At 50.9% G+C, this 16,026-nt stretch overlaps 9 protein-coding genes across 10 annotated transcripts; all 9 read right to left on the reverse strand.

Annotated features, from left to right (window-relative positions):
- Positions 1 to 233: 233 nt before the first annotated feature.
- On the reverse strand, positions 234 to 1,951 carry ABB37_03751 (hypothetical protein; the record flags this gene model as incomplete). Its single annotated transcript, XM_015801190.1, has 1 exon — positions 234 to 1,951. Exon 1 carries the CDS (start codon positions 1,710 to 1,712, stop codon positions 234 to 236), a length of 1,479 nt encoding a protein of 492 aa, XP_015659810.1. The 5' UTR covers positions 1,713 to 1,951.
- Positions 1,952 to 2,831: 880 nt separating this feature from the next.
- On the reverse strand, positions 2,832 to 5,008 carry ABB37_03752 (hypothetical protein; the record flags this gene model as incomplete). The annotated part of the gene is made up of 1 exon (XM_015801191.1): positions 2,832 to 5,008. Exon 1 carries the CDS (start codon positions 4,500 to 4,502, stop codon positions 2,832 to 2,834), a length of 1,671 nt encoding a protein of 556 aa, XP_015659811.1. The 5' UTR covers positions 4,503 to 5,008.
- A 327-nt stretch (positions 5,009 to 5,335) lies between these two features.
- On the reverse strand, positions 5,336 to 6,175 carry ABB37_03753 (putative mitochondrial hypothetical protein). 2 transcript variants are annotated; one of them, XM_015801193.1, is made up of 1 exon: positions 5,336 to 6,175. In XM_015801193.1, the coding sequence occupies exon 1, from the start codon at positions 6,039 to 6,041 to the stop codon at positions 5,730 to 5,732; it is 312 nt and encodes a 103-aa protein (XP_015659813.1). In that variant the 5' UTR covers positions 6,042 to 6,175; the 3' UTR covers positions 5,336 to 5,729. The 2 variants fall into 2 exon arrangements, with proteins under 2 accessions (XP_015659813.1, XP_015659812.1); XM_015801192.1 differs by having other exon boundaries at positions 5,336 to 6,132.
- A 902-nt stretch (positions 6,176 to 7,077) lies between these two features.
- ABB37_03754 (hypothetical protein) lies at positions 7,078 to 8,089 on the reverse strand (the record flags this gene model as incomplete). The annotated part of the gene is made up of 1 exon (XM_015801194.1): positions 7,078 to 8,089. The coding sequence occupies exon 1, from the start codon at positions 7,981 to 7,983 to the stop codon at positions 7,078 to 7,080; it is 906 nt and encodes a 301-aa protein (XP_015659814.1). The 5' UTR covers positions 7,984 to 8,089.
- A 440-nt stretch (positions 8,090 to 8,529) lies between these two features.
- On the reverse strand, positions 8,530 to 9,008 carry ABB37_03755 (hypothetical protein; the record flags this gene model as incomplete). Its single annotated transcript, XM_015801195.1, has 1 exon — positions 8,530 to 9,008. The coding sequence occupies exon 1, from the start codon at positions 8,902 to 8,904 to the stop codon at positions 8,530 to 8,532; it is 375 nt and encodes a 124-aa protein (XP_015659815.1). The 5' UTR covers positions 8,905 to 9,008.
- A 518-nt stretch (positions 9,009 to 9,526) lies between these two features.
- Positions 9,527 to 10,708, reverse strand: ABB37_03756 (hypothetical protein; the record flags this gene model as incomplete). Its single annotated transcript, XM_015801196.1, has 1 exon — positions 9,527 to 10,708. The coding sequence occupies one exon, from the start codon at positions 10,706 to 10,708 to the stop codon at positions 9,527 to 9,529; it is 1,182 nt and encodes a 393-aa protein (XP_015659816.1).
- A 480-nt stretch (positions 10,709 to 11,188) lies between these two features.
- On the reverse strand, positions 11,189 to 11,792 carry ABB37_03757 (putative mitochondrial hypothetical protein; the record flags this gene model as incomplete). Its single annotated transcript, XM_015801197.1, has 1 exon — positions 11,189 to 11,792. Exon 1 carries the CDS (start codon positions 11,783 to 11,785, stop codon positions 11,189 to 11,191), a length of 597 nt encoding a protein of 198 aa, XP_015659817.1. The 5' UTR covers positions 11,786 to 11,792.
- Positions 11,793 to 12,179: 387 nt separating this feature from the next.
- ABB37_03758 (putative mitochondrial hypothetical protein) lies at positions 12,180 to 13,996 on the reverse strand (the record flags this gene model as incomplete). The annotated part of the gene is made up of 1 exon (XM_015801198.1): positions 12,180 to 13,996. Exon 1 carries the CDS (start codon positions 13,932 to 13,934, stop codon positions 12,180 to 12,182), a length of 1,755 nt encoding a protein of 584 aa, XP_015659818.1. The 5' UTR covers positions 13,935 to 13,996.
- A 456-nt stretch (positions 13,997 to 14,452) lies between these two features.
- ABB37_03759 (nudix hydrolase-like protein) lies at positions 14,453 to 15,194 on the reverse strand (the record flags this gene model as incomplete). The annotated part of the gene is made up of 1 exon (XM_015801199.1): positions 14,453 to 15,194. Exon 1 carries the CDS (start codon positions 15,143 to 15,145, stop codon positions 14,453 to 14,455), a length of 693 nt encoding a protein of 230 aa, XP_015659819.1. The 5' UTR covers positions 15,146 to 15,194.
- Between the last annotated feature and the right edge of the window lie 832 nt (positions 15,195 to 16,026).

The following is a 16,026-nucleotide window of genomic DNA, read 5'->3' on the forward strand; positions in this document are numbered from 1 at the left end:
GGCTTTAGGGCCATTTCTACTTCCTTGTAGATATCTGTTCTCTAGTCAAGTGATTTACGTCCCAGCAGCTCACCACCACAGCTCTTCTGTGATGCTGCAGAGCGAGAATACCTTCAGTGACGGTCTTCCCTTTCACGAGAGAGAAACAAAAAAGGCGGATCACTGCAGTCTCTGTACTGTCTTTTCTCTTTTTAGAAGAAGAAACAACGTACTTCGTCCCTCGTCACGATCCCTTACAACGGAACCTCATCTGTCGCCGCGAGCTGCATGCCCCGCGCCATCTCACCGAAGCGCTTCAGGGCCAGCTTGAGAACGTCCGGGAAACGCTTCAGATGAAACTCAATTTTGCGCGTCGTCGGCCAGTGCCTCCACACGCAGTCCCGCTTCTCGCCGCGAAAGAGGATTTCCATCAGGTGGCACGTGGCACAGTACCGACACTCCGAGCTGGCGTGCTTCGACGCATCGGCGTAGCGCTTGTGGTACTGTGACACACACGCCGGATGGCCATTTACTAGTTTTGCTGGCATCCGGCGTGTGCCCGTCGAGTGGTTCGTGGACGCGGACTGCCCTCTTGAGGCGCGTGGCACCACCTCTAAGACGGGGTGCCCCACGTAAGGCGATGGGCGGCCCGCCGTTTTCCGAGACCCCTGTGTTGTGGACGGTGCCACCGCCTCGTTGCCTGCCGTAGTCGTCGCCGTGGCCGCGGATGTCGACGCCATGTCACCCACCAAATCACCAACGCGCACCACGCTGTCTTCATCTCCAGATCCCACCGATGACTCCCCCTTATCACTAGACGTAGCTGGCTCTGTGGCGGCATCAAGTGCAGCTGCGGCAGGAAGCATCTTCCCCGATTGCTCAAGTTTGGGCAGACGGAGCACCCCAGTAGGCTCTGCATACAGGGTAACGAGGTCACGACAGGCGGCGAATTGGAAGGGGATGGCAGCGCTCACCTGCCCCACAAGGCTGTCTAGCTGCGTGATCGGGACAGATGTGCTGTTGGACGACACGTCCAGTTGCTGTATCGCCAAGCGTAGTTCGTCTGCTGCAGGGCTAACAACAGAGGAGCAGAGAGTCTGCACGCCATCCACAGCGACCTGACGCATCTCCGGTGTCAGCCGAGCCCACCGATGGGCGATGATGCGCCACGACAGCAGGTCCATCAGCAGCTGCAGTCCAGGGAAACAGCCGTCCTGAGTTCGGATGATGCCTCTTTCCTCCAAGGAGCGTAGATTGGGCCGCATCCGGGCAGCCAACTGTGCCAGCTGCGCGTCCTGTGGGTGCCACAAGGTCAGCCGCATCGCCGCCTCGGCCAGCGTCAGGAAGGCCGGCATGCCCGCCGCTGCGGAAGGTGTGGGAAACGCTTCCTGGTCGGCATGGCGCAACGACGGTGGCGCCGTGGACGGACTCGCTAAAGTTTGGAGTGAGGAGGTGAGCAGTTGGGCAATGGCGTCTGCCAGTGCGTTGTCGGCGCATGGCGGGGAAGTCGTGCTCTGCACTGCGCCATTTTCAATTTTAACCTTCTTTAGCTCTGGCTCCTTCTCACCTTGTCGCACATCTGCGTGCGCCTCGTGGAATTTCTGCTTTGCCACTTCGAGCCATTGGTAATAAGAGAAGCTACGTGACAGCTTTGATGGCACTTCCACACCTTCCCGCTGCTGCTGAAGAGCGTGGGTCGCACAGAAAGCCTCGAAGGCTCCATCCGTGCTCATGCTGTTTGGTCGATGAAAAAGAGCAAACAGAAAACGGGGAGAGCAGAAAAATGAATCCAACGTCTGCAACGATATTTTCTATTCCGAAAGGACAGGACAATTACGGTTCTGCGCAATAATAATAATAAATCAGGCAACTGCAAAACGAAAGAGATGCACGCAGCGCGACTGCGGGAGCCCAAGCGAATCAGTTACTCGAGTCAGCTCTTGTGCACTTTCTGACACCCGCCAGTTTTCCCTTCCGCAAGTCCATATACGTCAGCAGAAAAAAAAACAAGACAGTGTTGATGAGGATAACATAGAAAGAGGGGGAAGGAGAGGGAAACACTAAAAGAAAGAGGCACGTAGATGACAATATTGCTCAGCAAACGCCTTCCGAAAAGGCAACATAGTTCCTTGTTTTACGGGGAGAAAAGTGGCCGGCAAGTGGGGGAAAAAGGAAGCGACTCCAGTTTAGCAGTTCAGCAGCTCTGCAACGAAAAGCTGCGCGGCTGATCCTCTTTGTTCACCTCGCACGCTACGCCCGCCCCTCCGTCTGATGCAACGGCGAGGCATTTCTTATACCGTTTCACACCCGTAGATAAACAAGTTTTCTTTTCCTCACATGAGAAAACCGTATGTACCAAAAAAAATTCAGGAAAAGCTCACATAAAAACTTGGGCCAATAACAAGACGGAAAAGAGAAGAAACAGGCCCAACGCCTCCACGGGAGGAAAAGAAAAAGAGGCGGGGAAAGGCAGTGACAGCACAGCGGCAACAAAGCAGCAGCATAAGCGAATATTTAAGGAGTAAAAATCAATCGCAAAGCAGTTTAAAAATTCGTTAAAGCAAATAAAAAGGCAGCAGTGAGTTAACTACATCGCTCGCAAACAACAAGTGCAGAGGCGAAGTTGGGCGGCCTTACACTTCAGGTAGAAGCATTGGAAGATTGTAAAAACAAAAGACTCTAATAGACTAACAAGAGCAAGGAGTAACCGCCATTAACATCTCTCGGGAAAAAGGGGAAAAAATCCACTCGAAAGAAGTGAAAGAAGAAACGCCTGGAAACAGCGCAAAACACAAAGATGAAAACCCCCACGCCCTCTCCTTCTTTTCCTCTTCACCTCCCAACCATAAAAACTACGCGACTTTCCCCCAAAACAGAAGTTGCAGATGCAGCCACCATCCGTTGTAGCACAGCGCCGTCAGCGTCCACAGCAGCGACGCCGACACCACGCCAAAGGCAGCCCACGAAAGAGCCTCCACGCCATTAAATGCTCGTGGTCTTGCCGGCAGTTTGTAGTCACCTGCCGCGCCACCACCATCTCCTTGCGCAGAGGAAGTGATCTTCACGGCAGAGACAAACGGATCAGCGGAGGCCACAGAAGACGCCTCCGGGGGGCGCATCCCAAAGGTGTACACGCAGCCGAGCCCGCCCTCGACGGCCTCTACCAATGGGTGAGAAGTCTCGCCCCGGCTGTCCGACAAGCTCGCCGTGACAAGCGTCGCCTGCTGACGCCAAAGCGCAAAGCAGGACGGACGCTCGATCGAAACCCAGCGGGTGAGGGTGAGATCAGAGGAGAGGAGCAACACCTGGTCCTGCATGAGGTGCTGCAGGTAGACAAGGTAGGTGCGACGGGTAACGGCAATGCACACCCCTTTCACCGCGACACGCGGAGGGAGGATGTGGGCGAGGTCCATTGTCCGCATTTCCACGGGGCGCGTCGGGGAGTAGTTGACGATGTGCAGGTGCGCCTCGCGCGAGTTCATGATGGCGTATTCGTCGTGCAGCTCACACGGCGTCGCGTACACGTCCCCGCAGCTGCTGTCGACCAGACTCACGCTCACGGTGGAAAGCGAGGGCAGCTCCTCCGCCTCCAGGCAGCGGCGCGGCACGCTCGGCCGAAGTAAAAACACGCCTGCTTCGTTGGCATACAGAGCAGAGCTGCTGCCCACCCAAAAAGAGCGCCACGCCACACTGCTGGCGTCCAAGCAGAACTGCAAGGGCGGTAGAGGCGAGGCGGACGAGGTGAGACAAGAGTCAGCCCCGCCAACGGCACGAGCGTTATTGCGATTGTACGGATAGCTATCACCATGATGGCACGACCCAATTGGCACCGGCAGCGGACAGAGCTGCGCACGCAGCCGCGCCTCCACCAAGGAGGCATGTGCAGCGTGTGGGCCGCGGTGGAAGGCGCCACTCGCGGCGCCTTTCGGCTCCACCTGGCGCATCTCCCACCAGCAGGCGATGTGTGACGTGGTGCTGCACAGATACGCGTTGCGGTCACAGTCGATCAAAAAACTCTCCCCATCGGGTGAAGGGTAGAAACCGTCGATGCCGACCGGCAGCTCCAGCATGGCCTCCATGAGGCAGTCAAAGACGTGCAGCTCGCCCTCGCGCGTCGTGCACACCAAAAAGCGATTGCCAAGAAATCGAGAGGAGGAGGTGGGGAAGGCGAAGCACGTGGGCAGCTCTTTCTGATACTCTGACAAGGTGCCGTCTGCGTTCACTAACCGGGTGTAGAGGTAGCATTCAATCTCATCCAATCTCGACGTCTCCGTGACAGTGCGGATTAACACGAACAACCGCTGCTCATTCCCGACAAGGCCGAGGGCTAAAATTTTGCTCGGGGGAGCGAGCTCTACGTAGTCCTCCTTCATACAAGGCCAGACGAGGTACTGCTTCTCTTCATAGGTGATACATGACTCCGTGATTACCTTCCTACACAACTGAGAGGTACCACTCACCGCCACTAAATCTCTCTTGGTCAAGTAGGAGGCAATCACCAACAACGTATCGGAGCATTCCATTCTTTTGGTTCTTTGACTGTGCTCCTCCTATTTTTCTTTTCTTTTTTTTCAGATGCTGCCGTGCGGTTCGGTGTATGGTGCACCGAGGAGGTGGGCTGATAAGCACTAGGACACACACAAACACACACACGTGCAGAAGTGAGTCTTCCCGTAACCGTATTTTCCTTTTGTTAATGCAAAGCGCTTGCGTGTGTGTGTGTGTGTGTGTAAGCGCGCTCGCCAAGGAAGCTATGTACGTCGGGTGCTCTCTTTGAGAGCCCGCACCAGGAACGCCAATACGAAAAGAAAGCCTCCTCGGGAAGAATAAATAAACGAAGACTGCGGTCGCAGTTGAGAGAAACTGTTTTAGTAAATATGAGGCGAATGATACAAGAAGATCCAACAAAAACAAAAAAGAACTGTGAAGCGTTTATGTTTTTTCCCTATATCTCCGGCCTGCTTGTCTCAGCGTTGCAAAAGACAAGGAATGGGAGATACGGGCGAGTCGCCTCCAAGCTTCGATGGACTGAAATGTGTGAAGTCCCAGCATCCCAAAGCAGTGAAAGTTCAAGCGAAGAAAGCAGAAGGTTGCGTGGAGAGTAGATGCGTAAATGGGCAAGTTAAGTCTCACCTGCGGTTTAATCCGGCGTCAGCTTTTTCCCCCACGCGGACGCACAGCCAAGGAGGAAGTTGTCAAGCGTATCATCAAGCTACGAGTTTCATGGGAGAAGAATAAATACTAAAACCGTTGTAATCGCTACATGGGCAGGCTCTTCGCAACAGCATAAACAATCCCTAGTACACTTACGCATGCGACGTGAAGTGTGGCCGACTTACCTTCCTCTTTCGAGCTACATAGATTTCCTTTCGAAAAAAAAAACATCACAGAAATACAGCGTAGGGTTTTTTTTTCTTTAGAAAAAGGCCCAGACTCAGCTCGAAAAGAGACACGCTGAGTGTCTCGTTCTCATTTTGTTGGTAATTCAAACGAAACACCTGCAGTAGGGAAGGGAGGAAACATGTTGCTTTGAGTGCATAATTGCACTTTGGCTTGCCAGCACCTCTCCCCGACGCTGAGTTCTTTGTACGAAGACTTAACTAGGTGAAAAGACAAGAAAAAAAAAAGAAAAGAAAAAAGAAACCCTGGTGAGGATAAAAAATGGATGATACATCATTGGAACATAATTTGTTTGAATTAGAGCTATGCACACGCCGTGCATTCTTGTCTACCGTGTATGTACATTGTAACTACCACTGAGCGAGACTCAGCACAAAGCACGCAAACTCGTCGTAGGTGAGCGAGTCGTCGTTTGTCTTGGCGTACTTGCGCACCTTCTCATCCACTTCCTTCTCCGTCGGCGTCACACCGTAGTGCTCAAGGTTCACGTAAAACTTCTTCAGAACCTCCACCGGCACAGTCCCGGTGTGCTCGACATCGAGGGAGTCAAAGAGGTCCTGAATGCGGTTGTCGGTCACAGGGAGGCCGCCGATGTTGTTCTCCACCTCGTCGTAGTTGAGGTGGCGGTTGTTGTTGTGGCCAGGGATGAGGCTATGCTGCATGTTTACGGGCGTAATTGGGATGCTGTTTCGATGGGAAAGCACGGGAGGAAGAAGAACGCACAGGGGAAGGCTTACGGGGGCAGTGCTTTGCTTTTGTTTGTTTGGTTGGTTTTCGCTCGGTGGATATGGTGTGCTTCCCGTTCGATATGGTGACGGTTGTTGACGACAAAAGGAGGGGAAAGGAGGCGAGAAGAAAAACAAAATGAACCAAAGAACAACAGCAACGATAAGAGAAGAGCGCACCACACAACGTTATGCGCGAGGCCTTACCTGTTGCGTGGTAGGTGAGTGAGTAGTGTGAGCGCGGTGACCGCAGTTCACCACCATTGACGCCACGAGTTGAGTTGGGTGGAAGCAGGGACCGCCATACACACGTTCGAAACATGCACGCAGACAGAGAAGACGTTACGAGACGCACTTTACCATGTTCATTTTTTTTTTCTCTTCTTGCATCACCTTTTTGCCGTACTCCACACAACAGTGACAGCAACCACAACATAGCTTAACATGTCGAGGAAAGAGGTGCTGTTTCGTTCTTTGCTGCTATTTGCTTTTGGCATACAAAAAAGAAAGAAGCGAGTAAAGAAGGCGGAAAGGATGGAGAATACAAAAAGAAGAAAAAACGGTTTAGCTCCACTACACCAATTGTTCTAGGCCCACGTTGGCTGCACCGCCGACGCGAAGGAACCAAAGAGAAAGCACCAGAACAACTGGCAGGGAGCAAGACGTATTCTACACAACAGTAAAGAAACAGAAGATCCTAAAGCAGCTGCTTGGGACATACAAAAAAAAAGAGAGAAAGCGTTATGATGATTGCTGTCTCTAAAATGGAAGTGATAGAGAACAGAATACTGGTCAGGAACGAAAAAAATGATTGTCTGATAGATTATTGAAGTGCCTACGAGTGTGGCAAAGCACACGTTAGCAGCGGCATAATGAAAGATGGGAGGGGGAAGAGGGGAAACTAACAAGAAGCGCATTTGATGGGGAAGGAGGGGGGAAAACGTTAACAGCAGAGGAAAGGGTGGTCCCTTCTCTAGTACGGTCTGTTTCGATCGTAAGGCTTGACATGTCGCGGAGTCGTGAGAGGGCTCGTTTCGCGTACCATGCGTGCTACGGAGAGTGCGGGGGGAGGCGACTGCGAGTACGCAGAGCGAATGCACTCATCCACCGCTGTGGTAAAGGCTCTGCTGCTGTCACTGTCGTACAAATTAGAAGATAAATCAATCGGCGCGGCTTGGTAACGCATACTGGGTGATGTGCTACGCACTATCACGTTCGGGTCCGTGAAGGCTGGAAACTCTGTAAGCGCCATACTCTTCCGATGTCCTGCGAAGGGCGCTCCAGAAGGGACGGGGAAGGACAGGAACTGCGAGTTTGTCGTCGCCGCGGTGAAGTTCTCGGGGCTGTCGTACCACACTTCACCCGTCGTAGGGTCGCTGCGGAGGCACCGCTGCATCTGTGAATCCCACATCTGCCGTCGCAGCATCGCCTCCCTGCTCCAATCGGCTTCGTCCTCTTGCCGACGCCGCTCGAGTTCTTCGAGGCGACACTGCTGCTGCCGCCGTTCCATCCCCGCTCTCTCACACTCCTTCTTCTTCGTAGCGTCTCTGCGGCGTCGTCGGCAGCAGCAAAAACAAAGAAGACCCAGAGCGGTGACCACCGTTGCTGCCGCCACAATGACGATAATCCAGATCGTACGGATGGACGCCGGGGACTTGGAGGTGGCAGCGGTGGTGTTCCCTGGCGCCGGTGTAGATGCCTGACTGTCGCAATACACTAGGCCCTCGCCGAGGATGTCCTGATCCATCCAGTCTGTGGTCCACCCGCTTGCGCAGTCGCAGGTGCTTGTGGAGGCGTTCCACAAGCCGTGATGGCAGTCCACGGAGGCCGCAGGCTCGTCATCAACCAACGCGAGAAGCTGGAGGAGAAAAGGCGGCATTTTTGGAAATGGAAACAAGGTGCCGAGAAGAAACGTTCTGAATGCGTTACATGAATTGCAACCTCCTGCTCATGCGCTGATACAGGTGTGAGCTTTTCTTAACGACTCAAGTGGTTGGGAGATGACACAAAGTTGTTCAACAGCAAAAGCCCCGAAAAAGGGTTCGCGCGTCGACGTCTGGAAAGAGAGGGGGAAAAAAGTCAGGAATGTCAAAAGGGAAATAAAAGAGAGATTCACAACGTAAGACAGCATTGCGAAAACTGAAAAGTCAATTTCGATGGATGCTCGCCACAAATCTTTCTTTCTTATTACTGCAGTGGAGAGCGAGAAAGACAGAAAAAAAGGCGGCTGCGATTATCGGGCGCGAGCATCCTTTCTGACAAATTATCCATAAACGTAGCTTTTCTGAGAGGCAACAAATTGCAGTTATTCTTTCCCTATCTGCTTGTTTCATTTTTTGTTGTTGTTGTTCTTTACCAATACTGTACAATTGAGAAACAGCAGGGACAAATGTCGTCGTGTAGTAAATGCGCTGCTTCTTCGTTTTCATGCAGATTTCTCATCGATTCGCAGCGCAGCCGCCCTAATTTCGAGAATGCTGGTTCGATCCTCCAGCGCCTTCAGTTCCACGTAATCTTTCTGGACGTCTCGCTGCATCTCCCTCAGCCCCGCTGCTTCCTTGTCCCGCAGCATTGGATCTGATAAACGCATTTTGGCGTTGTCTAACTTCGCTTTAGCCTGCAGCGCCAACTTGTTGCGGAACAAGCGCTTGAACAATGCGACTTTGGCCTCGTACTGCTCCATTACCAACTGCTTCGTGCATTTCTCCGGGCTCAGTTGAAGTACCTCGAAGCTATTCTGGCACGCAAGAATTCGTTGAGCCTCTTGAGTCACCTCGTCCGAAATGACGAGCGCCATCATGTCCAAAGGCAGTTGCCCTTCCCTTCCAAAAGAAGATCCTATAATTGTGTGTGGGTGTGTGTGTGTGTTTTCTCTCGGGCATTCAAAGACAGAACGCGACAAACTTCATCAAAGCGAAAAGAAAATGGACGAGAGACCGAAAAATGCGGAAAAGAAGAGCGTGAGGCACCACACAGCCTGCACCCTGAAGCCACCAATGTGACGACACTCGTAAGCGCAACCTTGGCAGTCAGAAAAAAAGTGGGAGTCTTTTTTTTTAATGCAACACTCCTCAATCTTAGTGCAAACCCTTTCCTGGCCTCAGGATGTTACATGCTGCTGTTGTAACATAAGAAAAAGCTTCAGCTCATCGATTCTGACGCTGTCCGATGATTATTTGGGCATCCAAGGATGAAAAGCACATATAGGCACTGGACAATTAGCGATTAAAAAATAGAGACGGCACCATGTAATAGCCTACGCGCACTGACATCAAGGAAGTAAACGGTAAAAAGCAGTAAAAATAACAAGCATAACAACAACACTTAGAAAAGAAAGGCCACTTCATGCCACCAGCTTGCAATCGTCGAGGAGCAACATGCTGCATTTCGCCAACAGAAGCAAGCAAACGCAGCTGCACTGCTCACCATAAAACATCGTTCAGCTCATCGTCAGGGATCAGATCCATCGCCAAAAACGAACCCAAGTGCAACTGCAATTTCTTTGTGTAGCATGTCCGGTTGGTTCGCGGGTCGACCACCCACTGAACGACGGTGCCGTCGCTGGAGCACGCGGCAACCACAATGACCGAAGACTGCGGTGGTGCCGCAAGAATGCAGATCGAGTTGAAGATGTTCATGAAGAACAAGCAGTGGCGACGGGTCACAAACTCTTTGCACACAAAGCAATGCAGTGGATCGCCCACTGACGACAGCGCGATCGTCTCATCCTCGGATGCACTGGCCAGCCACTGCGAGTCGTTTGTGAATTTGGCCGCTGTAGGCGTGTATTGGTGCGCCTCGGTGATGAGGCCCATGGGCTGGAGCCGCAGAACGTCTTCGCCGACGGCGCGCGTCGTGCTGTCGGAGAGCGGGCAGTACAACGCAATGAGAGGTTGGTTGCTGGTGATGGCCATCAAGCCGCTGTAGTAGCACATTTCGAAAACTTGGATGCTCTGCCCTCGCGCGTAGTCCAGGCGAGAGATCAGCGACCCCGCAAGCACGTCCCACTGACAGATTACACCGTCATCACCCGTGCTAAATAGCAGCAATGCTGGCAAGGTGCCACGAGCAAACTTTACAAAACGCACCCAATCTGTGTGCCCGGAAAAGTGGTGGAGCGGCTGCAAGTCCGACGACCACACAGTGACCGTAGCGGTGCAACCACCAGTGGCGACGTACTCGCCATCCGGCGTGCTGGAGATGCACAGAATGTTCTGGGCGTAGCTGTTTGGGGTGCGGTCCTCTAACACTTTGGGCTCACCGCCCTCCAGGTAACACACGCCGTTTGAACTGGAAACCAGTGTGCCGCTCGGTGTGACGGCGACGCCCGTAATTTCACTTGTGGACGAATTGGGGACGGAGCATATCGGCCACAGCGCATTTCCTTCACAGCTAATTGTTTGTATGCCATCTCGTGAAACGGCGATAAGCGCTTCGGTGGAAAACATGTAACGGGCAATCGTCGAAAGCCGTATTGAGTCAAGCTGGTCGCGCAACAGCAAGGAACCTAAAAATTGTCGTGCTGCATAGCCAGGCGTCGGCTTGTCGCGGAAACCGGCGCTGCGCAACGTGTATCGGTTCACGGTGTCGATAAGTTCTTGCATGTTGTGGAAAAAGAGAAAGTACTTCAATCGAGGCTGCTTTAATTCCTTGGCGGACTCGAGCTATCAAACGTTTCCCCTGTAAACTGATTGTCAAACCGAGCAGTACGTCTTTAAAGAATGAGAGAAACGGTAGAGTGATCAGAAAGAGAAAGAAAGTGTCAGAGCCTCCAAATGCTACAAACGCAGCACGCAGTCTCGAAACTGTCCGATGAAGCAATTCTTGAATACACACTCATAATACCCTCTTCCTTCTTTGTGTTTGCGCATGCATACGATTTCGAGAGGGCTAATTGTCCTTGACAGAAACAAACTTTCCAAGTAAAGTTTTCTTGTAAAACCGAGACACCAGAATAGATGCGAAACACGATGTTTGAAGAGCTATTTCATTTCTACTTCTGTTGTTGCTATTGAACAGACCAGCATATGTGACGTCAAATGAAGAACAAATGAGAACTGACATTTATCTCTTCAGCATGAACACTACTTCCAAAAGAACAAGCGCTTCATCAAAGGCTTCGAGTCGTCCTTGCCCACTGCGGGGCTAACAGCGCTCTGTTCCTTCATGGGGGCTTGAACACCCATTATTTTCCGTTCCTGCAGTGCCACATACGGCTTATAACGTCCCTTGTCTTTTTCGGGTTGAGGGAGGTTAAACTCTCTAATAACGCTAGGATCCGTGACCTTCCACCCATAGATAGGACACGGTTCACCGGTGAGGTAGGGATGCGTGCTGGGGTTCGGCGGTTTGCCTCCTCGAAAGTAGAGCTTGTTACCACTTTTGTGCCACACGCCCTGGATCATCATGTTTAAGACTCGCGGCACCTCTCGTTGGCCGCGACTCAGGTTGCCACGTAGCTTCGAGAGAGGATGAGCACGGTGCAGACCGATACCGTATCCCGTCCCGTCCGCACCGTTGTCCATCCAGGCAGGCCATTTGTTGTCGTGCAGAATATTTTTGGTTTTGTCAAACCGTGTGCGGTCCTGATCATAGGGTGTGTCGTGGAAGGGCTTCACAAATGGATACACCGACGGGGCGTTGTGAAACACCGCCCTGCGTGGGACCGTACCGCGGAACATCTAAAGCTTACAAAACATGAAAAAACCAGGCACATGTTATTGCATCAAGTAGAAGCAGCAACAGAAAAGGGAAGAGTAACCCGAGGAAGGCATGCATTTAACCGCATACACACTCAGTGAAACACCTGGGTGTGCTTCTCTGATGTCCACCTGCTAAGTCGCGAGTCGTCTGCACAAATTGAGCGCATCTGGCAGACTGTTCTCTTATGAGGAGTGAGACACACAATTAACACCATACATTTTTCTTATCTTCTATATTAAATACTCCGCTCTCTTTTCGCAAGTGAACCGTTGAAGAATGTCGCGCAGCCAGCAAGTATTTGCTAACAGTAATAAATTCAGTTGACGAACAACAAGTCACGCTATAGCGATGATCTATAAATGCTTTTTATATCTATAACGGATACGGTCTCCGGAACGGATAGAAGATTGTATCATCAAGGCGTGGAAGAATGGGTGGCGCAATCACTCGGCGCATAATCGTTGCCTGTGAGTTTGGATCATATCTCGTGAAACTCACTTTAAAGGTGATTCGCTGCAACGCCGTGGCACTTGAGTCAAACACTGTCTGATTTTGTATTTTTAGCGTTCCCGATATCGGTGAAACAAATGCACCAACAATAATATCCTGTGCATTGTATTCCGCACCAGCGCGCGCAATAACAAATTGATAGTGTAGGCCAACCATAATACTCTCACAAGCCCTGTTGTACTCGTTATATGTGCCAGCTGTCGGAGAGAGGGCGTTCGACAACCCGTCAATCGCGATCCAACTACTTGTGTCGTTAGTAAAAGCATCGTTTGTGATAGCGACTCTGTCAAAAGCCGTGCCGACACCGTCGATCGTGCTATTTATGAGACTGTTGATCAGACTTGCCGTACCAGTGGAGCACATCGACCGCACCTCGGCTTCACTCATGGAAACAACGCAGCCACTGCTAATCACGGAGTACAAAAAGCTGGAGCGTTTCCAGCGCGCTGCGCTGCACACTCGACCTCCGTTTGGAACGGCAAACCCACTCTCGCGCTCCAGAATGGCACTTTTCCCGCCTTTGTGGACAAGGGTACCGGCGCGAACCTTGTACCCTGGCAAATAACCTGGAGTTCCTGCAATGATATTGGATGGGATCGTTTTATTCGCAGCGACAAAACCGGCCTGAAAAGTCATAGCGGTGTATTGATCGAGTCCTACGTCTGCCACAGTAGCATTGATTACAGCTGCAGTAATTGTACCGGTTTCATTGATCGCGTAGGTAAATTGTGCCGTCACAGCAACAGTAGCGTTGAAGCAGGTAGTCGAATCTGCGTAGGAAAGGAAAGTGCTGCTCAAAGTCGTTTCACCCGTGACAATCGACTCGAGTAACGCGCCGGACGAGTTGAAAATGTTCAGCGTCACAGGAATAAGCGCGAGATTCGACTCGCTGTACCACTGAATGCGCTGCACAGATAAATTAGTGTATTTCGCTGTCGGAAAATTGGAGCATATTTGTGCGCCGTTGAGCACACACGAAACGCCTTGGACAGAGTCGAGGAAATCCACCGTTCGACCAAATGATGAGCAGGAGCCATCACTGCGGGTAATTGGAATTTGGAAGGCATCTGTGCGACGGTAGGAAGCGCGGCCACCAGCTTCTGTCAGCTTGGCAAAAACTAGAGGCGATCCGACAGCGTAAGTTTGATTGACTACCACGGTGGGAGCAGAAGGGGACGGTATTATCGGTTTTTGGACACTGGTGGGAACTCTAAAGTACCTGTACAGCTCTTTCGGGTGATTGGCACGAATGACACACACAGCATTGTAGCCTTGTTTTTTCTTCTCTATGAAAGTAGCATCTATATTATTAATTTTCTTCAACGCAGTTGCTCTGTCTTTGGGATAACAATAATCCAAATATGGAGAGCTGAATTTCTCTGGCAAACAATATGAAAACGAACGGATAGTCGCAGCGTCGCAATCATCGTCGCAGCAGCAGTGAGGATCACAAACTCCCCATGTAACATCACATACGCACTCCCCGAGATAAGGTGAATTTAAATTACGCGCCGGTGGAGCAGTTTCAGGGACGTCATCCCATTCTACGGGCACTACCACCGTCGGGTATGCAAGTGCGCACGTTGTGAAAAGGAGCAGCAGTAATAATGTTTTCATTTTTATCTGTTTAAAATAAACTAGTGTTACTTTTTGTGTTGTACCGTACAGATGCTTAAATCTACTATTAATAATCCGTCGGAAAGATAGAAAAAAATAGGAGAAGAAGCACGTTGATCGTTGAAGTGAGATGTTAAACTACAAGCAAATGTCATTTGTACAGAAACAAACATACGCACAACGTCGCCCGATAAATCAGTTAACAGATTTCTGTTTTTAACAGGCGGAAAAATAAAGATCTTCTTGGCTCAATCAAAGATGGGAAAACAGTGAGGCACTCGCGTAGACGATCATCAAGTCGATTTGACTTCCTGTTTGTTTGCGGTAATATTCACCTTAAAAAAAAAAACTACACGCAGACAGATATCTGTCTGCGTTTTAGTAGAAAAGACGTATTAAAAATCTGAGCCTCCTTTTTTTTGGAGACATTAAAATTACTATGAGAAGCAAAACAATTGCTCGTAATTTCTTTTAAATACAGCAGGCAAGAAACTTGTTGCTTTCCATTAGTGCTTCAACTATAATGCAGAGGGGCAATTCTGGCCACGAGTGTATGTCATAGCATCGAAAAAAGTGTATAGCTTCGCGTCTACAACTGTACGCTGACCTTTTGCTTCGTACTTGCCAACAGCTTGCGAAAGAGCATCGTGAGCTTTATTGCAGTCGCCAACAGGAATCAGCAATACCTCAATATCTTCTCCGTCATCCAATACTTGCTGCGGATGCTGATTTTCCGGAAGATTGCCGTTAATGGAAAGACGTACGAGTACGCAACACGAGTCGGTCAGCCCAGGTTCTGTCGAGAGAGGAGGCGAGATGGAGACGATACCGCTCGCGTCGACAGAATAGCCTGTTTCTTCGCGCAGTTCGCGAATTGCCGCCTCACCGTAGTTCTCTCCAGCGTCCACAAGCCCCGCCGGAAACTCGAGACAAACTGCATCCAGCGGTGGGCGATATTGTGCAACGACAAGAATAAAGAGCTCCTCTGCTCTCCGCAGAGTCGCACAAATTTCAACTGCATCGACCGGGATGGGAGCAGGTGAACGCTTAAACGCTTCTATGGGAGTCGTGCGCGTTGTTCGCTGCACCATCTCCCATTTTCGCTCTTCGTGCGCTTCATCATCGGTGCTAGCGTATGTCAACGAGCACAGGCGGGTGAACTTCTCGGACTTCACGACACCCATATCTTTTCGAGCATACGTGTGCTTCATTTCGCAAATTGAAACAAAAGCTGTGGGGAAATCTAGGTTTGACGCAAACTTTCGCAGCCAAGGAAAAGAAGCATAAAAATAGAGCAACAGTAAAGGAAGCGAAGGAAGATGCAAAAGAACTAATTGCAGGAGGGCTGAAAACGAACAGAACGCCTCTAAATGATGATGATAATAAAGATGAACAACGGAATTGTATTCCACGTTACCAAGGTGTTGACCGAACAGACAGGAAGCGTGTTGTGAACGACGTGCTTCTCGCGCTCCACTACAAACGATACCAGACATCGTAGTTCAACAGAGGGATCGTAGGATCTTGTTGCTTCGAAGTTCACAGAATTGCTCTGCGCACTGCGCCAGTGCCTCCAACTGATGATGGCGATCCCTTTTCAGAGAGGGGGGGGGGACTACCTGTTAGGTTCTTGTGTGCAACCGCCTCAATAGCGGTACTACATACTGTCGCGCTGCATCGACTCCCCTCTCCCTCAGTTCTCCCGTGACAAAACTGCCGAAGGGGTTATCGACAAAAAGATCTCGATATGCATGAACAAACAGCGCACCAACCGCAGCTGTGCAGTCGCTGCAGGATTCAAGAAATCTGTGTCTATCTTACGCAGTCCTTGCTTTTGTGTTGGTGTTATTTCGGCTACACTGGCTCGTTTTGTTCTCCAGAGTCCTCTATGGTAGCATTCGTTAGCCATTATAGTGCAGGCGCAGCAAAACTTTCATTTTCACAGACAATTATGCCCGACGGTAGTGTACACCTTTGAAAGCTAGTATTTCACCTGCTCTGCTCGAGTGGCGCGAAATGAAGGGCCCCTTCCCTCAACACGGAGGAGAACGACATTGCAATGACCTGAGGATAGAGACCTTCAAAGGGCTTG

This window comes from Leptomonas pyrrhocoris (genome assembly GCF_001293395.1).
Source record: "Leptomonas pyrrhocoris isolate H10 chromosome Unknown, whole genome shotgun sequence".
NCBI classification, from domain to species: domain Eukaryota; phylum Euglenozoa; class Kinetoplastea; order Trypanosomatida; family Trypanosomatidae; genus Leptomonas; species Leptomonas pyrrhocoris.

What these genes read in the sequence shown, in the direction of transcription:
- ABB37_03753 (XM_015801193.1), bottom strand. Translation starts at nt 6,041, where the DNA reads ATGCAGCATAGCCTCATCCCTGGCCACAACAACAACCGCCACCTCAAC.